Raw genomic sequence first — 24,436 nt, forward strand, 5'->3', positions numbered from 1 at the left:
CAACTTGGATGATGAGTGCCAATCAGCAGGTTGGTACATCACTGTGTTCACACACACAATATTTGGGCAAAATCTAATCACCATCATCAAGTTCATCTGCATTCCCTCCCCCTCCGCAGGAACACGGTCGGCGGGTTTACTTCGTCTCTTGTCTGTGTGTTGTTCTGAGTGGCATATGGCTCGTTTTCTGTAAAATGTCAGACTGTGGAGTGAGTCAGCCGTGGCAGGTGCGTGGGATTGACACATACTGTAAATCTCTGCTTAACAGCACATTGAGTTAAAGGCGAGCTCCTCCATGCAGAAGCAAATATGTTTGGTGGAAAAAAATATGCTCCACACAAACAAGTCTGGTCACCTTCACCTGCCTGTGCAGCCCGAACACACTCACTCACACACACACACACACACACACACACACACACACACAAACACACACACACCGAGAACCAGCAGATTCAGTTTGTTGGAAGGTGACAGAAAGCTGCTCAGACGCTCTTCCAGGCTGCCAAAATTGTTTCATTGGTGGGAAACATCCTCTGAGGCTGGCTGTGAAAACAAACTGTCACCCGTCACCACAAAGAAAGAAGAGAAAAGTGATTGCAGAGATGTAATGAGACACTGTTTTATGCTGAAAGTGACGCTCCCCACTTTTTTCAACTCTCTACCTGCCTACATGGCAGACATGTTCACAGCGAGTGTTTCTGTGTCTCCTGATGCTCTGGATGAGAGGTTGAGCGGTAAAGAGGCTCAGATTAATAAGGCATGCTCCATTTGCTGATGAAGTTTCGATGCAGAAGAGGGTAGTCTTGCTTTAAGTCATGTGATCTGACTCACTCTCAGCTCTGTCTCTCCCTCTCTTTTCCAGCTGGGCTACATTGTAACTCACACACTCTCTTTCACACACACACACACACGCACGCACGCTCGCTCACACTCGCTCTGCCTGCCTGACACAGACTCTCTACTTACAGCGTTGAAGGGAGGACTGAGGCTCACACTATCAGCACAGCTTCTCAATGGGGGGATGCAGCCAAGATCAGACAGAGCGGTCATTCCACTGGAGCCTTCCGCTGCACGCGTGAGAGGGAGACGACAAGTGAGGAGGGTAAACTAGCCCCCTCCCATCCTACCCCCCACCCACCTCTTTTCATCTCAGCATAGGAGTTTTACTGACGGCTGAAGAGACACTGAGAATAAGGAGAGAAGATCTGCACAAATGTGGCTGATTCAGCCGTGACATGACCAGCCTCCCATCCCTCACATCCCTGTCCAGTTTGTGACATAGACCCCCCCTCCACCCTAAGTGTTTTGCTTTTAAGGTGACTGTTTGTCTTGGGAAGGATTTTGTTTTTTTTAAAGAACCTGAGCAGCAGATGTCCTGAGGAGGGAACACGAGGAGGAAATTAACAAAAACAAAAAACTGTATTTTAAACCTCATTTTTATGCTTACCTGGTGGTGGAATTTCGAGCAGAAATCCCTGGCTTCACAGAATGGATGGAATTAAAAGAGAAGAGTGAGTCTGCTGAGGAGACGGGCAGATTCTGACTGAGCTTCTTTCCCTTCTGAACACACAGCTCAGGTAAGGCAAGGATGTGGGACATTAGAGAAATTCCTCTGGTGTTTGGCGTGAAGAGCGGAGTTTGATGTGTCTGAGTTGAGCAAAGATGATCAAAAGTGCGGGGAAGCGAACAATGAAAACTGAAATCCATCCCATATTCCATCACACAGACATACTATTATACATTTATGTTGTGAGTGCATAAACAAGGAAAAAGATGCTCAGCCTAATGAGTAACATTCCAGTTAAGATACAGGACAGGCGTTTTTCTTCTTGTTAAACAATCAGTGCTAGATGTTGGGATTCACTGCTAAAGTTGTCTCTGCAGCAGGTGACATGCAGTCTGGAGCCCCTTTGATTTTGTTAGAGATTTGTTGCGTGCAGGTGCATCTGTGGGTTACGCGCCTGCAGGTGCTCCTGATGTTTCCGCTCCGACCACGTTTACTCTCTCCCGCTGGACCTGGCAGTCTGTTGTCTGTCGCTGCAAATGTGAGAGTGAGCTCCTTTTGTCAGAAAGCAAAGGGGTGCTGTTGAAGAATTCGACAGCTCCGTGTGAAGCCCTTTGTTTTGATGTGAAGTTTCTGTGGAATGACGCTCAGTCATTTCATTAAAGCCGACCATGCACTTTCAGCTCCGCAGATAATCTGCCGCTATCAAGCTCATTTTATTTTCCATAAGAGCATCTTTAGATTACTAAGCATCCCCAACTCTCTGTGGAATATATAGCTACAATTAACTGTGCGAGCGCAGCGCTTCTTTCTGAATACACTCTGCTAATCCTGCCTGGTGAGAACATATTGTGTGTTAAAGGAAAAAAAGAAAAGCCTCTGGGACCCATTCCTTAAAGAAAAAAAAATCCTTGCCATTCTGGTGGGTTTAGTCGAGGGGTGGGGGTGTCCAGTTTAATTTGAGTAATGATATGCTTAATTTTCACTGTTTATTAAGTAGCTGCCCCAATGTCAATGAGGGTGCAGGACACCGGGGTAACATTAAGCAGCCTTAATGGCCTCAATCTCATGCATATCAAAACACAGAAAAGGGACGACTCCGACATATTTTTTGAAAGCAGCTTAAACTGAATTGAATCGAATCACTTCTTTGAAAAAGTTAAAAGGTTCACGACTGTAGAGACCTTCATTTTATGCATTAGGGTTTGGCATAAATAATAAATTCACAGTTTCATCAGAGCTCATCAGATCAGAGAGTCACCGACTCGACTGCGTGATAACTGAGTCTGTTAGATAAAATACACCATGTTTGCTTTAGGAAACTAAAGACCTTTTCAAGGTTTTCAATTTGTCCTAAAAGAAAGCAATATTCTCACTGAACCTGATGCGAGGTGTAGTTTTAAAAGAACAAGAGACACACTGTGTTGAGCTTGCTTTAGCAGAAGTAGACTGATTTTCCTCAAACTTTCTAATTTGGAGTATGGAATTGAGAGAAGTGCTGATAACACCTGGTCAGGAGGAGAGGTTCATTATTCAATCAGGATGAAGGCGGTGTTTCCATATGCTGGCCCTCACCAGGAGTTAGGCAGGTCCTAAACAAATTCACAAAAAGTTTGTCTGCACCTAGAAATGCCATAATATGAACATTTTACAATCATTTTCCCATTGAGGTTAATCATTGTAGCCATCCTCCACGTTTTCCAAAAGCAGGAGATTATTAAATTTTTGTCTTTAATTACAGCTAATTGTTCTCTCTCAATTTGATTTGAAGACTTCTTAAAGAAGTTTTAAAAGATTAACATTGCATTTGACCTTTCATTAAAATTTATTTCTCTACAAGGATCTTTTGTCTTTACTTTTTGTATTTCCATTTACAATGCTAAGAAAAAATCCTGCACATACAGTACCTCTGAATAAATCATTAGAAACATGAGGATGAATATTTGCGCCTGATATGAGGATTGTCTCTTGTGTTTTTTCATGCTGAATAATGATGATGTCTGCTGTAAATATGTATGGAGACGTTTGTAACCCAGTTCTGTTGTTATCCCCGTTGTGTGTTGTCCTGCAGACTCAGCTGTACCATGTCCTGGTTGTTGGCCGTGTGGATTAGCCTCGGCTTCCTGCTGCTGTGCCAGGCCACACTCTATCAGACCATCCAGCAGCACCATGTGGCCCGGCCAGGTCGCACCGACATCCTCACCCTGGGTATGTGAATCTTTTTGTCCAATTTCTGCCTCACAGCACAGCATTAAGGCTTAAGATGTTGACCTCTCTGTGCTCGTCAGCTTTGGCTGTTTGCTGCAGCATGTCAGAGTGACTTGCCACGTTACTGTTCTCTGATGATTCACGGTGCTTGTAGTCATGCAAGATAAGCAAAGGTGAAGACTGCTAATTGTACCTCTTACTTCATGTTACATGACTTTGAATTTTAGTGAAAGAGAAATGTTAAACAGACTTGTATACTTTGGTTTAGCTCTTCAGCTGAACGTCCTGTTAGAGCATCTTCTAAGACTGAGAGATGACTCAACTGTATGGCGAGGAATTCTTGACTAGTGTACCCTGAATCGAGCTGGCATACAAGTAGGACAAGCTGTGGGCAACAATCCATATTACTGTGCTAGTACCTAGGGGGGGCTTTGATCACTGTGGTTCATATTGAAATGACAATTATGTTTTCCTCTTTTGCCCAGGAAAAGCTTGGCAATTAGGCTTGACGCCTTCTGCACTGTAAAGGGCTAAAGGGGAGGGTAGACACAGAGGCGGATCTAATTCTCTGATTATGGAAAAGCTCGCTTGAACAGTGTATGGTGTATGTGGGAGTGCTACAAGGAAAGGATATGTTTTTTTAGAGCAAAGCAAATGCTATCCTTAAGCTTCTAACAATGAGTGTTACTTCCACACTGAACCCTTGCGCAGAGTGGGGCTTTCTCTGGATGCCAAGCGGCTGTTAAACATTGATGCTGTCTTCTGCTTGGTTCCTTTTTGTGTGTGTTGCATCGCCAAGTAAAAAAAAAAAAACTGTAATTGAAGTACAGCATAAGGGGAAAAATACAGCCCTGGATTCTCTCTCCTTGTGAACAATGGTGACTTTAAGCAGCATGTCAGAGAATTGGCTTACTTTAGCTCTGGAACAGCTGACACATGAAAATCCTAGCTATGATAGATAGAAAGTTCTCAAAGCATTCCAGCTTCGTTAATTGGAGCAAGAAGTAAGGGATAAGAAACAGAGAGTTTGGAATAAATTTTTAAAGGGTGACTTCCATCATTTTTTTTTTCCTTTTTTGTCTGGTTGGGAAGTCAAGCTTGGTGCCAAACAAGTACAAGGAAGTGCAAGGCTCAGTAAGTGTCTTTTTTGAATAATGCAGTGAACCCAAAGTGGAAGACAAGGGGGGAAAAAAGAGTTGTTGCCCCCCTTCTTTGACCCTTTCTGGTTGTCTATCTAAAAAAGTAATTCAACTAAAAGGCAGTGCTGGTCTAGAGTTCAGAAAGGTTTCCTGTCTGACAGATCAACTCACACACTTAAGTGTTCGTGGGAAAAGACTAGTACACGATCACACATTTACATGATCTGATCTTACTCAGGCCATTATGGTGTGGCATTTTCATGGGTCCTCTGGGGAAACAGGAGTTGTGTTACCAACGCATCAGGTTTGACAGGCTGCAGCCTTGCATTGTGCAGATAGTTAAGAAAAGTATGTGCTGTGAAATTATTCTAGTCAAGATTTAGATGTCTTTGACAGTAGACTGTAAACCGAGTTAATATAGTCTGAATAACATCATCAAGGTGTATTTAAAAAAAGATGTTTGACAATAGGTGATTCTGGACCACAGAGAACCACTTTACTGTCCTTATAACCATTTAAGTAGTTGGTCTTTTTTTTTTGTTGTTTATTTTTTACGCCGCTTGTGCTGTGGCTGTCGGTGCTCTTATAACTACATTGATTGGGTAATTTTTAGCTTGTGTTTCAGAGTAAGCTCTTTCTTGGCTCAATAGGGACTCTTAAGTGACGTAAGGGGATGTGTTTGGTCCATACATAAATGTAAATTGATTAGCTAAGCAAATCAAACAATCTTCCAGCACCTGCACTCTTAAAACTACTTTTACATTGTTTTAGTAGAAACTAGCTGGCTAAAATTGTCTGCCAAGATGGGCTTTTTGAATGTGCCGCATCAGTCTAAGCTGATGTTTGTAGCACTCTTTTGACCTCTAAAAATGAAACCAAAGACTTTCAACACTCATACAACTACAACGTTGTCTTTTGTTGTCGTTAGCGAATGTCTTAAGTGATGCAGCCGTGTGAACAGTCAGCCTGGTGTTGAGCAATCACAGTGTTCTTATTAATGCAAAAGTAAACATGTAGGTCCTCGTAACTGGTTGTAGGGCTAAAGATTCTTGTAATCTTCTGAGATTCCTTCTAACTGTTTGATTCAAATACATTTTATATGTTTACCTTCTCGTTTGAACTAATCTGTCCTATTTTAAAACAATACCTAGTTCTAAAGGTTAACTTCTGAAACAACTTGAAGCTAACGGTGACAGACAAAAGTCATAACTAAATCTGGCAATTAGAATCTAAAGTCATAATATTTTACAATCCTAATCTGCGAGTTTCCATGGGACGAGGGTCTATCGCAACTGTCTACTCAGAAGGAACACATTCAGTTCTGCTGCTTTGCAATTTACTGTATATCATGTATTTTTTAAGAGGATTAAGCTGACATCAATCTTACTCAGCCATGGAGTGGCTTTAACCAATCTAACCAAAACTTCTTTCTCAGAATTGAAATGCTATGATAAATATTTGAATTAGGATTGATTTTATAACTGGAGAAGCTCTCTGGTTTCATCGAGTCCAGAGGCCTCAGCTATAAATAGCTATGTGTATGTAGGACATAGCAAAAAAGAAAAGAAATATATTGTCTTGAAACATCCATTTGGCTAAGTACTTAATCAAAGTTTCAAGATTTCCATCTTTTGCCATTGTGTCTGGTTTATTTTTAACGTGCTTGATCTAAGTTATACATGTCCACCATCCATTACTAAAAGATAGTAATTTATAAATCTAAAACCTGACTGATGATATTAGGTAAAGCTGCTTTCGTATGCCTTGCATTACTCCATGCTACTCTATTGTTTTCTGGACAGTCATGCGCCAACTTTCAAAGGGACATTGGGGCTTGGACATCTTCCCAGAAAATGAGCTTTTGTAGAACTCAGAATACAGCCAGGAGGGCTGTCTGAGAGACAAAGTGGTCCGAAAGCTAACACCTATCCAACATCGACCAAAATAAACACAGAAAGGGATATGTGGGTATCTATAAAGGGGAGGCTGTGTTCTCCTCCTTATTTAAGCATCTAACAGTGTTGAAAAATCAGCTTTTCTGTCTCCTACAGCTGCAGTGGAGGGTAACAATAAAACACTGAATGTAGAAGTAAAGTTTCAAAATTAAATTTTCTTTTCAAATGTTTTCACAGCCAACAAACGATGAAGAGATTGAGTAACAATTTCCATGACTGCGTCGTCGCCAGCGCACAAACCAGCTCCGCTCTCTTTCCCATGAGCCTCTGCTTCACAGAGTCTCCCCTGCGTCCTGCTTGTGTGGCTGAAGATTGATGGTGTCCTGATTCTGGGCAGCCAATTCTGGTCTCTCAAGAAATAATCCACTACATTGACAGATGAGCTGAATGTGACATGACATAAACAAGCTGGGCAATGCACTCTCTCCACCTGCCAACGCTGAGTTGAAGTGCTCACTGCCAAAACTGCTGCCGTTGCTGCACAAACCGGGCCACTCTTCACTGCACATACTGGACTCTGACAAAAAACCAGTAATGATGTAACCACTCCATAATGCCCACACCTTACTGTATGAAATTTATGCAGACTGGACATCTTCTAGTAATAAAATTAAAGTGTTCCCGGATGTGTTTTGTTTGTGTTATGCGATTAAGTTATACTTAGCAGCTATAGTATTTATTTACCCCTCGTTCAGTGAATATTGTCCACATTATACAAAGGCCCAGGGGTGCAGTGTGAATCTAACAACATTTAGGTTGCTGCTTTCTTCATTATGTCTATGACAGGGTAGTTTAAGCAATTTTCAGATCTGATTTAATGGAAGAGGCACAGCTGATAGACTATTTTTAACCTGTTACATTTGTTTTTAACCTAAAAAATATCTCTCTTGCAAAAAGATAAAATTCAAATGTTTTCAAAGACAGTAATGTAATATATATATTTAAAATATTAATTAAAATTGGGTATGATGGAGTTAAAAATACTAGTATCAAATGCAGTAACTCTGCTGTTGTTTTTATGCAATGATTTGAAATGCATTGTAAAGTCTAATCCCAGATGATTGGAATGCATTTTAATGAGCTCATTGTTCAATGTGCCATAATGCTCCCTCAGCGTTAGAAACTCTTTGAGCTGGAAGAAAACATGTAATTACTTTGATTAGTTGAGATTCATCATATGGTCAAATAAGAGCAACAGTGCGATCATAAGCATGGATGCATTTGGTAAATTACGAAAGGAAATACCCTTAGTTTTTAAAGCATATCTTGTCGAAACACATTTGTGCCAATGCTAAACTTTTATACATTTTAAGATTTTCTGTGAGCTAGGATAGAAAAAAAATAGTTAAACTAAACTTGATTTTACAAAGCTGTCTTTTTGGTACATGAGGACAGGGTAGAAGTTTGGAAGTCATACAAACTCACAGCATGAATTGAAATGTCTCTTTCTTTCCTTTTGCTGCACGGATGGCTGGTTCAGGAAATGTATGATTTTTCTAGCAGTGTTTGGGAAAGCTAAGAAATTAACTTCACTCACTTACAAACTAAGCGCGCCCACACTTTTCAACTTGGAACTCATTTCCATAGTTGTCAGACTTCTCATTACTGTAGCTCAGTGTTAGCAGCAGAAACAAGGTGGGGAAAATATCTATGTTTTCTTTTTTTTCCCCTGCACAATCATCTTCAAAGTAGTAATCCTTCCTCTTGAAGGTGAAAGAAGTTTTAAAGGATGAACGGCAGCTCCGTCCACCACAGCCAACGTAAACATCTTTCCACACCGGCTCTCCCTTCTGTTTTTGTTTTGCAATTAAATTCGCCTTATTTACGTCCTCATTAAACTGTAGGGACTAATTAGTGTGAGAATTGATGGTGAAAGAAAATTCAATTAAAAAACAGTTACTTGAATAAGTGTCGCCTTCACTGTGTTTTTGCAAAGTGGATGGAAGAGAACGCATTGACTCATGTGGAAACACTGCCCTGAGCAGTATAAGGCCTAAGCACACACATATACGCATTTTAACACATATATACTAATAAACAACTACAATCAAATCCTTCCTAACCAAGGTTGTAATGACAGGAATGCAAGGCAGATATGCAAAAAATGAGACAGATTTGTATAGTACAAATTTGATTTGAAACATTCATTTTAGAAACATGGCATCTACAAATCTTGCTGTTTGCTAACAACGGAACCAAAAATCCTATAATCTACCTTCACATGGACTTATGATTGCTCTGAAAACTATGGGTTTAAGTGGGAAGCTTATCAGCGATGTGTCTTTAGCACACAGCATGCCCTTCAAGGTAATGAAAGCAACCCTCTTAAAAAGCAGCCAATAAGTGCCTGATCATCCAGGTGCTGAGCAGGACTCCGTTCACACACCAGACCTCTCCCCACAACCCTTCATCCACTCACCCTGCCCCACTACCCACCCAGCCCCTCCCCCCATCCCCTCGCCTCCATCGGCCCCTCGGACGATTTGTCATGGATCAGATGAGACAATTTGTCATGGATTAGTGCACTTAAATGTCTGTGTGATAGTGGAAGCAGTCACTGGAAAAGCTTTGGAATCCTATTACACTGCCTTTTATGGCCGGCAATACGAGAGAAAAGCAGCGGAGGTTGAATCAGTGCCTTCCATGGCCCGTGCGCTATTCCTTGGCTTTTTCTCTTCACACGTAATCAGATATTCACTTTTAAAGAGAGCTCTACCGATGCTTTTAAAGAGAAAAAGTAGACAACACCCATGTGTATTTGTTCCTAATTCATCACTTCTGTCAATCCAATTAATTGACTGCTTGTGTTATTTTCGCCATGCTTGTCAAGCGCTCTCTGTCTACGCAGCACAAGCACTGAGCAATGGTTAAAGATGTTGTTCCAAATCATTATACTGATTTATTTTTTTAAACATGCTGTGAGTGTTTTTTAAATGCCGCTGACAGCTTAAATTAGTCAATAAATCTTTACCGTTTCATCTTCTGTCTAGATTCAAAGTCACATATAATGATATCATTGCATGAATCTTTTTTTCTTATTCAGTTCTTTGGAGCTTTCTTGCTGTTTCTATGATGTCTGATTATTGCTCAGACAGGGTGCAAAGGTGCCACTGATCACAGATTCATCCTGTTATTTTCAATAATTTGAAGAATGCTTAAACAAACAAGTCACGCATTGCAGGGTGAGTTTATATATGTACATGTTTTTCTCATTCATATATAGTTCTCAGTGTGCACTTTTTTAAAAATAATTTCTTATTTCATGACAGGTTTGATTTATTACAGCTACATGCATACATTTTATTTTCCCAAAATAAGAAGTTATTGCATCCTGTATTATAGGCATCTTTATTTATAAAGCACCTTATGCAGCTTCTTTAGCACCGCTGGGCCCCTGAAGCACAACAGTAACATCTCACTGAAGTTAAATAGCTTGCTTACATTAATGGGGCAGAGAGACACGCTGCCGGGTGATTGTGATGCAAAAGAGCTGCGCTGTGGCATCATTTAAGACCACTGCAGGGGGACAAATGTTACCCATTCAGTATTTTGTTTGCAGAGGGCTCTCAGTCTGTGTGAGTGATTCATTTCCCCAAATGGTAGCCAAATTAGGTAGTCTTGTCCCCACTTCCTCTTAAGCGCTCTTTAGTGACATACATTATTAGGCATTTGCTTTTTATTTTCTTTTGAATAAAACCAGCAAGAACTTACTATTATTGTTTTTGTTTTTTTTCCACATACCTGAATTCACTGAGCCATGAAAAAGGAAACTTTTGAGTCGTGTTTGCTCTTTTGTTTGTTTTAAATTCAATATGTTGTTATAAACACAACAGACAATCAGAAGGATTCTTAGCCTCCTCTCTGAATTGATCTTTTTTCTTTCATTGACAGTTTATTCCCTTAAATATTTATAGTTAAAAATCTGTGTTTCTGCTTTAAAGCAAACCATAAAGGAGCGTTATCAATTGACTGTGCTGTATCCCTTTGCTCAACATAGCTTTATGATGTTTTTGAGCTTATTTTTCTGGTTTTCCAGCTTTCAACTTTGCTGCTCAGACTGGGTCTTGGGGTTTTCATAGTGCTGTTTTAGCAGTCGTCGGCAGCAATTTTTTATTGTATGCTGTGAGCAAACCACCAGAAAGCAGACCAACTATATTTGTTAGCAGTCAGTGAACATAATGTAGGACTTGGCAGCTAAAGAATAAAATATCCCAATACTCCAAATGTTGAAAAACATCTCATTGTAGCACCTTGGTTTTGGACTCCTAATAACACAAGATTTTAAATGCACATATTGAGTTTGTGGCCAAGGTGACTTGCTTTCTCACTTTGGTCTCAGTCAGACTCTGACAGGGGACAAAAATGGATTATGGGGTTTGGAATTATGGAAACAGAAATCCTCTTGCTTGAATATGTCCCAGCTTGTCAAATAAATGATTGAATGTCTGTCTAAATTTTCCACCCGGGGTGCTCTGTCAGCATTAGGCGAGGTCTATTTGTCTTGTCTGATGTGTCTGGATGAATCTATATAGCGGCTGTGCCTCGGCAGCAGCGTATTGTCTTATCACAACCTTATCTGACAGCAGACGCTCTAATAATGGAAGTTAGGTTGAGATGTCACAGCTAACTGTTTGTCACCGCGCAGTTGTACAGAGCGGGATACATGATATGGACACAGCCAAATGCCTTGATAAACAGACAGGAAATCTTATTTTAATCTGCTTCGACCACCATGCTGTAGAGTCTTCTCTCTATTGTACGTCCTGTGTTAAATGTGTCAGTCGCTTCAGCTGAATGCTGAGAACGGTGACGGACTGCTGAAAATATAGGGGGAGAAAATGTAGGGGGGCAATTAGTATCCAGAGGCTCAGCTGTGTATCTTCATTTGCCACAGTATCTTCAGCACATGTCAGGTTCAGTGAACGTGGCTCAATGCCCTGGTGCCTGTTGGGCAGGAGAGTGAGAGAATGAAGGATGAGGTGGCACCTGCATCTGTAGCCTAATGACCCAGAGGAGCTTTGTCTTTCACACACTTGTTCCTCTCTTTTTTTTTTTTACAGTATGCTCCTTCTGCTTGTCATACTCTGGACAGCTCGATATCCCATTAGCTTGTCCTCCTTAGCTCTCAATCTGATCATACAGTCTTCACAAATTGCCCTACATTTCACTTTTCTTTGTGGCATTCCCTTAAGTTTGCAGTCTTTATTTTCAAGGAAATATCATTTTGTTCCTGAGGCAGCCAGGCAGGCAGGGATTTTCTTTCCCTCATCTCACATCCCAGAGGTTTAAGTGCTATGAAATACTAAGCTTTTCCAACAAAAAGACCTTTTGACCTGCTTTCTCTAAGTTTAGTGGGCTGGGTGTAAATGTGGATTAAAGGCCTCTCTAAGGAGTTTTTCTCTCTCTCTCTCTTTAAGATATCAACAGCTAAAGGAGCATGCCATACATATGTACAGAATGAGTGTTATTGGAAGTGAGCTGGTTGAACCCAATACCTTTTTACATGCTGTCTTTGATCTTTGTCTCGTCTATGTAGATTTCAGCCCTCTCAAAGGCAAAAAATGCAAGGCAGGCGTGCATGGTAAAGTGCTAGTCTTTTATTGATGCATAACAACATCTATTACCTCATCTCTTTTAGATCTGTTTTCTTTATATACTTGTAGAGCTGAAACTAGAGGTAGACTGATTTATCAATGGGCAATAATAAGGTCAGTTCTTTGCCAGTTTTAAAAACTAATCAGCATCAGCCACACCTGAGCATACATATTAAGCTGATTAAATGCCAGGCACATCTGTGGGCAGAACAGTGTTGTTGCACTTGACACTACGCTCTTGCATCAGGACACTGGTGCCTTTCACAGCAAGGGGGCTTATTTTTGTTGGCAGAACACGACTGACTGTCAAGGAAGTTAATTGGAATATTATGCTAACTTTTGAAGGAACAGTGTGATATATACCGCAAAACTAATAAGGCATTAATTCCTTTCTCTCATAGTCATATACAAGTAATTATTTAGATGAGAACTGTTACATCTAAAGGAAAAAAATATGAATAATTTTACATCAGCATTCATTTCCTTTGTTTTTGTTTCTTGCTTAGCTCTGTGAATTTAGCTTTACTAATTAAGCATGTTTACATCGTGCAGGTTCTAAAAAAAGTATTTTTTTTGGCTCCATCACTAGTGGGCTTTGTAGTTTCTGAGTATTGCTAATACTTTTAAAGGTTCTGTAATAAAACAAAACTATTTTTTAATCACTTAAAACATAAGTTTTTTTTTTAATTCGTTCAATGATTTGCAGTATGGTTTACTTTGTGGTCAGGAAACTGTGTCTGTCAACAAACATGCCAATGCTAACCACAGAAAAACAAGAACATGCGAAATGCAAGACAGTATAGTGGTTCATCACCTGGTTAAGGTCTTTCTGTGTGGAGTTTTGCATATTAAACTCTAAATTGTCAGTAGGTGTGGGTATAACCCTGTGATGGAATAATGATCTGTCCAGGGTGTCCCCTGCCTCTTGTCCAGTGACTGCTAAAGATAAGCACCATCTTCCATGCAATCCTGAATGGAAAAGTAGCTAAAGGAATTGATCAGAAGCTGAGACTAATTTTGATGGGTTCTTAAACAGTTCTAACCCCTATTCTTCCTACTGACTATCTCTATTGCAAGTGTTGGCCCAAATTTCAGCAGTGTTTTTTTTTTATTTCAAAATCTAGTATAATGATGAGTATGAATATTAAACTGTTATATTCATGAACCAAAAACAAGCAAACAAATTGGCTTCATAAATCAGCTGTTAGCTGTCATTTGCCATTGCCCACTGAAGACCCAACATGGTCAACATCTAATAGTTTAATAGTATTTGTACTCAAAAGTTGGAATTTCTGAGTTCAAATGTAAAAAAAACAAAACAGCTGTAATTCTATCTGAAGCTAGAATGCCAGCTTGGAAAAATGGAGATTTCTGACCAACCATGACTTCAATAATCCAATAATAATAATAATAATGGCTGCCTTGTACATGACAAGATGTCATCACTGCAGTTGTTACCTTTTTTTAATTTTCACTTCTTTTAGTTTGTATCACATATATCAGTTGCACTCATAGTGCTGTAGTACCTCTATTAGTGAAGATATTGCTACTGTGTCTGCATGCATAAAATCCAGAGAAATGTAATATCAGCTAGAATTGTTATTATTAGTTAGCTTGGTTGCTAACATTGCTTAAATCCTGAGGATTTTCTGATTTGTAGCTGGAGCACAGTTACGTCGGATGTGACGTTATGCCCAGATCGGAGTTCTATCTACCAAAGTAAATGGAGCGCAGCATGACTGCAACATTTTGTTGTACCATTACCAATCACTCTGATCTGTGGATACCTTTAAAAGTTTTTTTTTAACATTCACCTAGATATTACCACATCCTGACCTCAAACTTTAAAAACCTTAATAAAACTTGAAGTTTAAACCTAAAGCTGCAGAATGTCTCATGATGCAAAAGTGTGCTTCACTTCAGCCTTGGAACATAAAAGCACAAATATGTCACATCAGCTGATGATTTGGGCCTGTAGCATTTTTCTAAGTTAAACGCCTGTTTTTGATTTTACAGCTTTTCCTTTTCAAATTTGGTTAACTTGGCATGCATGTGTAATGAACTATCCACATAGAGCTGATCCCAGGAGCTTGCCTCTCAGACGGAATGAGAGATTTAGTTTCAGTGTCAGCAGATTAAAGAAGCACAGCATGATGTATTATTTTTCTGAAGAAGGAAGGAAAACTTTTGTTGAACTTAATGTATGCTAGCTTTTAGTATTACATCATCTCTGCCTCTGTTTTGCTGTGTTTAAATCCTAAATCTTGGGTACAATCAAAGTGTCAGTCTTTGATTTGCGTATACAGAAAATATTTGGTGATGCACTCCGTAGAGTGAGCAGCTCTTTTGTCTGCCTTGGTATTACATTTTCTTCTTTTGTGCCGAATGAATGTTAGGCAGGGAAGCTGGCTGAGTTTCAGCACTCACAAAAGTCATGAGTATTATCCAATCACTGTCTTTGTCACTTATGTCACACTGCTTTACCCTTACGTGTTGTGTGGTAGGAAGACAAAATTTCTCTATAAGAGACAGAGACTCACCTTAACATAAAACATGGCTTTGGCTAGAGTTGCTGCTTCTCGCTGCTTGTTTGGCTGTTCAGAAGTTTTTATGCTGTCAGGGGAGTCACTTCAGACCAGGTCTCTGTACAGTTGCAGCTTGCCGTAGTCATGTTAATACAATTTTGGATTATTCACATGAGAGGGTAGACAACAGTATTTTTCCACCACACTCTAATATTCAACAAATGGGTAATGTCACCCAGAGCTGCAGCTGGAAACTTGGAGCAGACAAATCCAGGGAGCTATAACTTTTTGCTTTCATTATTGTATTTTAAAAAGCAGTAAAACACAAGTGATTTGAGAAATAAATGCTTTAAGGAATAACAATCTAGTGCAGAAAAACAGGCAGAGAAAAAGTAGCACAAATGATGGAAATCCATAAAAACAATCAGATATTTGAATGTCATTGTTGTGCTTTTTGATATTTAGGAATGTTGATCTCCTGAGTCATGAGAATCTGTTTTATATCTTCCTCAGTAGGTGTTTTTATATCAGAACACTGTGTATGGTATTGGAATTGAAGAGATAACTAGAGAAATATAATTTTGACTGAATTTTACAACGGTGAAATGAGATTTTAAATTCTAAACTGTTAATATAGCATCATAAGTTTGTGAAAATGCACTGCTGAATAGACTTCATAAAACCTCTATATTTTGACTAATCTTTTCGCAGTGCTTACCATTTATACTCAACAATGTAGCTGCTGCTTTACAGGACCAATCCCCCATCTTGAAAATAACTGCTTTTTTTAAGATTCCTGAAACTACAATAAAGAAACAAAGCATGAGAAATAAAGTGTTAAGATCCTGTGTGTTAAAAAGCTTATTTGAAGATATGCCACCCTGTACTATGACGGCAAATGAGAGAAATTTTATGATAGAATAACTGATCAAATATTCTATTGAATCCAAAATGTGAAACATGTGAATATATCTAATCAACATTTTGTAAAAATCTTGTTTTAATTTTGATAATGTGGGCTAATTTTGATTATGTAGACGTGACTTTTATTTACGTGGAAAAATAGACCTGACAACTGATGACTACAAACATCAGAATACCTTTAAATACGGTACTATTGGACTAATTAATGAAGACCTAACTTCAACTCAATGAACTACCGGTAATATGCGCTCTGTGCTACTAATATAAAAATAACCACTGCTCCACCAGTTGGCTGGTTACGCACAGTTTCAATTATGAACTATAATTATGCTAAATGTCAAAGATCAAAGAATCCTTTATGAAAGGTGTTGACCCGTGAAATTGCTTATATTGTCTCTGTTTCTTGTGTATTTTATTTAACTTATTTCACTCTACCATGATGACCCTGATATCTTTCAGTGGAATAAGACATGACCTAAAGTGTGAACATAAAGTGGCCCTGATTGCTTGAGCCAGGCAAGCTTAGATTAGTCTTTAATGTTTGATCATAGAGGACTTTGCCTCATTTAACATGTGTTCATTAATCAAGAAGATATAAACAGAAACAAGTCCACTTTTGCTATATAACAACATGTAGTTCTAGTTCTAAAGTTAAAATGCTGACATGGTTTAAACCTTTTTAAAACACATATCTTCTGCAAATGTTTAGTCTACTTAGCCCTATTGATGAAAAAAGTCTTAAAGATTAAATCTTTTTGCAAACTGTTTTATACCATCTATTGCATACACAGCCAAAATAATGAACAGACAAAAATGAAAAGAAAAAAGTTTTACCCAGCTGATTGAAAAACCAAAAATGACCCAGCTTTATTGGCAATTAGCAGTCTTAAAAAAATATTTTATTTCAGGTTACTCTAATGTGAAATGCTTGACTTTGCTAAATTAATTGAATCTCTGATGAACTGAATCTCGTTGGTTTTTATTAATTTACCCAAATGGGATGTTTGAGTTTGGGAGAATCAGTGTGTGAAATTAAGACGGATAAAAGGAGTTTAGCAGTACTTGTAATTAATTTTAATTTAAATCTGTTTAATTTGTGGACAAAACGGGGAACATAGTTACATAAAAAATCTATGTAACTGCTGCTTTGTTTTGGGGACTTAAAGCCTATGACTTGTTCAAAGCCCTAGTTAGCCCAATTCACACTGGATGATGACCCCACCGCAACATAGAAAAAAAGCCAAAGCACAAATGGTTTTTGCAGAGCTTTGGCGAGGTCTTGTTGTAGATGACAGAGTGTGGTAGGTTGTGGAGGGTTTCGAGCAGGCACAAAACCTCAACAGTGAAGTTCTGGTGTTTTATCATTGTGGTGGCAGCATATTTAGGTCCTTCATGGAGCTTAGTGGCAGCATATTCATGACATGTGGACCTTGTGTACTGGTGTGACTTGGTTTTTAGAATTTAAAGCAGGACTGACACCACTGACACCATGCCGAGGTGCCAAGGTGCTACAATGCCGAGGCTATGACAGTTATGTTCTAGGTTATGTACAGTAGGTTGTGTAGAGGGTTGCCATTTCCTGTGAAAAGGCCTTAGGTTTTTAATTATAATATTTTAGCCTTTAAAGATTTCTTAAAGCAATATCCAATTGCACATTTATTAGCTACTGGAAAAATATCCTCTTGCAAATGTTCCAAAGTGTCAAAATTGATCTTCTGCCACTAAAAAAAGTTAAGGTTGTAAATTTCACTAATCTCTGCCAAAAGAAAAAGAGAAAACTGCACAAAGAACAAACTAAGCACTAAATGGAGATTTACTGGAGCTAGAGGAGACAAAGCCAAAACAGCTGTGCCAAACAGATGCTATCCAACACCACCACTATTTACCCAGAGGTGTGATGAGGTAATGTTCGTAGTTCTGGTGATATCAGCAGGTGAACTGGAGCCTTTTGTGAGGTCTTAGAGGCTGTTGCGATCTCATCCTGCAGGGAACCAAATAAGGGATGAGTACAAATCTTGTAAGTTCCCTGTTAGAGTCACAGCTCTCGCTCTGCAAGAAGATTTACTGATGTCCTACAAGACAGCAGCCTTAGGATAACTTTAGATTCCTTTTCATTATCAACAGAGGGTTATATTGTCTGTGTTTTCATTCTGTGCATGTGGTGGATACAAGTCAATACTGTATATTCAGATATTGTAAGTTTAACAGTAATAGTGTGAAAAAATCAGGAAGCTTGATGTATTGGTGGACTAATTCTAGTAAGCGCTCATTTTTTTTTTTTACTCAACAGAATGCTTGTGCATTCATGAAATAAGGCTCAGCTGAACATTTGGAGTAAAATCCATATTTATTCTGGATGTTTGGAGCCATTCTGCCATTTGGAAAAGCCAGCAATGCGTTGGAGCAGTGAGACGGTTTGGCCAATCAGTCTCATGTCTCTGTCCAATGACTAGACTATCATTGATCATCATTTCTCAGTTACATCTTTTTCCCAGCAAGCTCCTAGCTGCCATCTTGAAATATTTTGCCTTTGGACATTTGCATGTTTTGCTGGATTTGGACGTTTGTATGAGTGTGTGTATATGTTTGGAAGACAGAGTGGAATAGGAAAATGAGCTTATGTGTATGCAAAAGAAAACACTGGGATGGATCTGGCTGAGGCACCCAGCCAGCATGCTGTGGTGCTGTTGCTGAACCTTGGCCAGACAGATGGCGTCCATTTGATCAGAGTGATGCTGTGATGGTGGGCGAGGAGCAGCGGAGAGAGGCGGCTATTGGGTCTTCATGAGCAGGCCTTATTACCGGTCTGACAGACAGTCGACTCTTTAACATTCATGAAAACTTCCCCTACAGCTACTCTGATGTGCTGGCTGAGGCGCTGCATCGTTATCCCAGAGCCCCAAGTGCATGTTTATCATCTTTCACCTGAACACGCCTGCGTGTCTTTCGACTGTGAAGGGTGGCTGGGGTGTTTTAAATTGTATTTTAGGTTTAGCACTCTGTGATTAGCAGCATCACCTTACATCAAAGAAGGTTTTGGAAAGAGATACACCAATTGGTCTTTTCTTGGCCCATTTAGTTTTTATTTATCAATAGGTCTAACTTTCTTTTTAAGCGCTGAAATAGACAGCACACAACCCCTTTTTTTGTTATTTTTAAGAAACAATTCATATGTGATCAGAGTGCAATATGTAAGAAAATGTCAGTCTTCTTTAGTTATGCTTATTTCCAATAGCAAAGTTGTATAATGGATGACTTTTCAACACTGCTTTCTCAAAATACTTAGAGCAGCAAAGACTACAGAACTACATCAAACTTCCTTTGTCACTAAAAACATTTAAACATACAGGGGTTCATGCCACCTTAAATGAAATAACAATATAGCTAAATACAAATGTAAAAACTTTAACAAATACACACTTCACAACTTTTTAATATATAAAAGATGAAGAATTTGGAAGTAAACAAATGAAAACCATAGCACGTAATAGCAGATTTGCCCCCAACAGCCATGAAATATCAGTTTTAAATATCCAATTTTTTTGGTTTAAACTTCTGAGTGTAGGTATGAAGGTCGCACAGTCTACTTGTAAGGTTAATTGGTGGTTTTAAATTGGCTGAAGGCGTTTTAGTTTGGTCTTGCATGGTATTCTGTTTGTGTTAACTCTGAAATGCAGGGGCGACCTGTCCAAATTATGACCTTCTTTTATTGCAGACCCCAGTGCCCCCAGGAAGAAGTGGTTAGTGTGGACCAATACCCACTGAAAAATATGTATCACCAAAATTAAACGTTTTGCACAACTGCGACTAAAAAAATCAGTTAATTTCTCTGCAAAGTAGTTGATTTCAACTTCTTGCTTCCTCTAAAACACATCATTTACCTATATCTTAATAATCACTGCACATTATAATAGTTAAAGCTAACACTTTCTTTAAGTATCTGCAGTTGTTCATATGGACTCAGTTATTATACAATATGAGATAAAAAGGCAACGTCCCACTGTGTTTAACTTTTCAATGAACACAATGATTGTCTTCTCATCCTTTCCTCCCCGCGACTTGTCACAGGGCGGAAATAATTTTAGGATCATTTTCAGCCCTTTATCTCGACACACTCGCAAATCCATTTTTTAAAAGGTTAGACATTAATAGCGAGAATTCCCTCCTTTCTCCTCCTCCTCTCCCTCCTTCCTCTCAGATATGAGATTATACATTTCACCCTGAGCAACAGACAGAGACTAATCCACGGCCGATGTGCGATATTAGCCCTGTGCCCGCCGTGCGGCTGACAGCTCTGTGGGCTTTTGATTTGGGGCGTTTAACAAGCCCCCGTTAAAAATCCAGTTTTAGCTCGGCACAAATGTACTTCCCTTCACACTTGCTTTTGCACTATCCATGTGTTCACAGGAAGACAAGAAAGAAAGAAAAAAAACACATGTAGTGTTAACGCTGAAGCACAGATGCAAAGCAGATGTTTAATTCTGATGCTGACTCCAAATTTTAGCTGAAAAATTGAATCATTTTAAATACGAAGATAAGCGTTCAGCTTGAGAAAGGAAGTGTGATAAGTGGGCGCTCTGTGGATTTCCCATTTTATCTGAGTCAGTTCATTCAAAGTGGGGAAAATCATTTTTAATACCTCAGAGTGACACAGACACTTCTTTTCTGACGGTATCAGACTAACCTTTTAACATTTCTTTTTGTACGAGTTATCTTATTTAAAAACTTGAGAATCATTCATAAAGACCCAGTTGTGCATCAGAATGTGGAACAACTGATTAGGTGTGTTAAACTCATTTACACAAGGGGGACCAAAACTTAAAAGAGCCATTCTCGGTTGGTATGTATTTACTGGATCAAATTACCATGATTTTCAGATGTAATATGTGACACTATCCATATAGAAATTTTAATTATGGCCAAAGACATATTATGTAGAATTTAGAACCAACAGAACATACTGATTAATGATAAAAGATCACATTTAAAAAGACACATCATTATCATTAATTTTTATGTCTTGCTCTTTAGCAGCAATTTTAAATTAATTTCGTATTAATACATTTTATCTGTCAAATCAGCTAAAATAAATCTCTTAATAAAAATCCAAACATAGTTTTAAGATTTTACTTTGAAATACAGAAAATAAAAAAAACATTAGACAGACTCTGTTGCTCTGATGTGCATTAGTTCAGGTCAGACACTTGACATCTTTTCTTTCTTCATCAGCAAGAGTTTCGTCAGACCCATTTGAATGTTCTGTGTTATTAATTTTCATTGCTTATGGTGTAAAAAGATGTTTTTGTACTAATAATTATGTTTGAAACCAACAAGCTTGCATTGACTGAAGAACAAACACTGTCTAACAAAACTAAGTTCAAGAACAGAAAGAACATTTAGGACATTTTTGTTTTTCTAAACAAAAATCCTGTGATTGTTGCTTGTTGCTCTGATCGTCCTTAGACAGACACACATTCTGGGATTTTACACTACATGTAAGGTAAATTGACAGATTAAGACAAGACAAAAAAGCCTAAAACAATAAAACAATAATAAAACAAGTCACAAACTACTGTTTTGTGCTGTGTCACATTGCAGCTAATATTTCCTGTTTTTTAACTGACTAGATGTTTGGTTAAAAATTTTACAGTTTTTTCCTTTAATTCCAAATTTTATTCCAGTTGTTTTCAGCCTGCCCACACATGAAGGCTTTTTTCTTTTTTTTTTTCTTTTTTTATATAGTACATGCTTGTCATTTTTAATTTATCTGAGGGGCCTCAAGCTAAATACTTGCATGGCATGGAAGAGTTGAGGCTGGCTGCGAAATTAGTCCTGAAGCAAACACTCCAGGGCCTGCTTTTAATAGCTTTACCATCAGCAATATTCACAGCTGAAGATGAAATGACTCAAAGTACTGCTGATGGGAAATACTGCCAATGAACCAGTGAAGGGATATTTATGAAAACTCTTTAAAACATTATTCATTCTCGTTGTTTGTAATTAAGAACCATTTATCATGTGCTGTAAAAAGCACCACGTGGACATCGCTGGCAGTTTTCCAATGGCAGATTTACTTTACAACTCTAATAATGGCAATTGTCTCAAAGATGCCCTTAGTATTTACAGTAAATATGTGCAGTTTGCTCTGTTTAAATCAAAGAAACAGGGAATTACTTCATCAATTATCACACTAATTTTATTCATTTCTATCAAGCTCAAGAGGATCATAATTCAATTTAGAGTCTGGATTTTAACACCAAGACTTAGTTTATTTAATATATTACTACTATGAGATCTGTAGCTGAATATTTAAAGCATTTGAAACATTCCATGTTTTCTCTTGGCTAAGGACATGCTTTCGTAGTAACGCATGCTCTGATGTTTAATTGTTCAGTTATTTGTGATACTTTTTTTCCCCTCATACTATCTTTAACACCTACTATGTTAAAGCTCAAAGCAGCACGTTACACTGGCAGATCAAAAGCATGTTAAGTGTCAAGCTGTTCCTCATCCCGGATATTACATTAAAAGCTACTCACTGGATGTACAAGATTACATTAGCAACATAACTCCAGTTTTGTCGTCTGTGTTTCTTTGAGACCTCATCATTCAGTAACACGCTGATGAGATTAAAGCGTGTCTTGTCTCAAACAAACAGAACGCTCCCAGCACAACCCCTTTTACAACATAGCACAGATGTCAGTCAGCCAAGGTTCTGTTGGTTTTTTTTGAGAGCACAGCCATGAGCTCTGTAGCAGGAGCCAATACTGAGTTGGGGGAGTCATGTTGGGGGGGTAGATATCAGCTGGGGTGTTTAGACCTTCCATTCACACCTTAGTTTGCTGATCTAAATCCAATTCATCAGCCCTTAATGGACTGCACAAATTGTCTCTCCAGGATCTTAACTCCAGGAGTGGACAAACTAAGCAGAAACAAAGTGGTGACATATGGAGCACAGAATCAAAGACAAAAGCTGCAGGGCTGGTCATTAACATGGGACAACATTAAGGGTCTTATTTGCTTGTCACTTTGAAGGGATAAAGTGGCGAAAGTGGCGTTCTGTGTAAAGGCTATGAACAATAATAATCTTATTTGTTCGAGGGACCTTAGTTTGGAGAAATAAAGTTTATTTCTGAGCACATTGATGAGCTACCAGTTGGTCAGAGTGGGGCCAAGACATAACTGGATCGCTGTTGTCTTAAAACAACTCCTGCCTCAAACATTTCAAAACAGTTCACGCAAATGCTTTTTTATAAACTTTAACATTGCTGTCCGTTTTGCATTACATGGTTATTTGCAGAGAATTATGTTCTTTTTTTTTGCAAATGCAAGTTGCAGCCGCAGGTAGCTGTAGCACTTTTAGTGCAACCTGGAGGACTTCCAGCAGGAATTAATTTTTTTCTTCTGAATTAACTGTGTCATGTAAAACTGAGAGCGGAGTAAAGGTTGGGGTTGACTTGGTCCACTGCTAGGGAAGTTGTCTTCTAATCTGAGGGTTGAAGGTACAATCCCCAGCCCTAGTAGTGTGCCAAAGTGTCCCTTGGCAAGACAATGAGCCCCCCACTAGTAGACTTAGTGGTGTTGCTGTTTTTTTTTTTGGCTGGGGTCACTACAGCAAGCAAACGTCACACAAAAGATTTGGCAATTGTTTTAAGCTGGAAGCCTTTCCTGACACAACTTGGGCTTAAACCTGCAACCTGACTAAAAGTTAAAAATTTGTATTTTATATTTTTTTTTAGAAAAGAAGAGTGTCCTATTATCTTGTGACTAAAATTGGCAAAAATGATAAAAACTAGAAGAAAATTCAATTGAAAGTCACTTGAGAAAGCTAAATTTAACAAATAACATCCATTTGTCTCCCACATTGAGACATTTTTAATATGTGCTAAAACACAAACAGAAGGCATAGCTTCATTGCAATCCATATTTGAAACTCTGTAACCCTCACACCTTGCTTCATAATAGTTCAGAAGTGCTCTCCAGTTTTGTGTTTATGTGCAGTGCTGCTGGTGTTGCAGGAGAAAAGACATTTTTAGCTCACACAAAGGTGCAGCTGAATTAGAGATGGCATGTTTTGATAGCAATGAGCATCTGTCGCAGACCCAGGTTCAGTGGCCTGTGGCTTCAGCTGTGAGTGGAAATCTAAGAGTTATCCTTTCTCCTAAAATCCATTTGCTCCTTCCTGTTTCCTACATTTCAACATGATCACAAAGATCACTGGGCTCAACAGCAGCAACAACAACAACTTTGCTAAATTGTCAGTCATTTACTCAGGGGCAGCAGCACTTTCTGGGAGATCTGTCAACCCCATTAGAACTATGATCCCATTTGTAAAAGGAGTGTGTTTATGTGGTGTGCTACTCGGCATCAAACAGATTTGATTTCTCACAGAGTCCAGGATTCTCCTGAAAGATGCATCGTATCGGAGCCTCTAAAACAGGACATTTACTGCAGATTTTTTTCTCACTTTACCCACATTTTAACTCATTCACAATGTCTTAGTTTTAGTTTGTGTGAAGCTCTCTCTCTCACTGTCAAATTACGAGACCTTCTCTGCAACTGATCACTTAGTACAATTTACCAA

General features: G+C 38.8%; 1 protein-coding gene across 4 annotated transcripts in view; it reads left to right on the forward strand.

The window, feature by feature from the left end:
• Positions 1 to 869: 869 nt before the first annotated feature.
• LOC108244096 (chemokine-like protein TAFA-1) overlaps positions 870 to 24,436 on the forward strand; it is a 124,031-nt gene continuing 100,464 nt past the window's right edge. The window contains exons 1-2 of one of the 4 annotated variants that reach the window (XM_017429995.3): positions 870 to 1,580; positions 3,579 to 3,715. In XM_017429995.3, coding sequence (XP_017285484.1) covers positions 3,592 to 3,715 — 124 coding nt within the window. In that variant the 5' untranslated portion in view covers positions 870 to 1,580; positions 3,579 to 3,591. The remainder of the gene's footprint in view (positions 1,581 to 3,578; positions 3,716 to 24,436) is intronic. The other 3 variants (XR_005233030.1, XR_005233031.1, XR_005233029.1) reach the window with 3 other exon arrangements.

Source organism: Kryptolebias marmoratus, linkage group LG4, assembly GCF_001649575.2.
Source record: "Kryptolebias marmoratus isolate JLee-2015 linkage group LG4, ASM164957v2, whole genome shotgun sequence".
In the NCBI taxonomy this organism is placed as follows: Eukaryota; Metazoa; Chordata; class Actinopteri; order Cyprinodontiformes; family Rivulidae; genus Kryptolebias; species Kryptolebias marmoratus.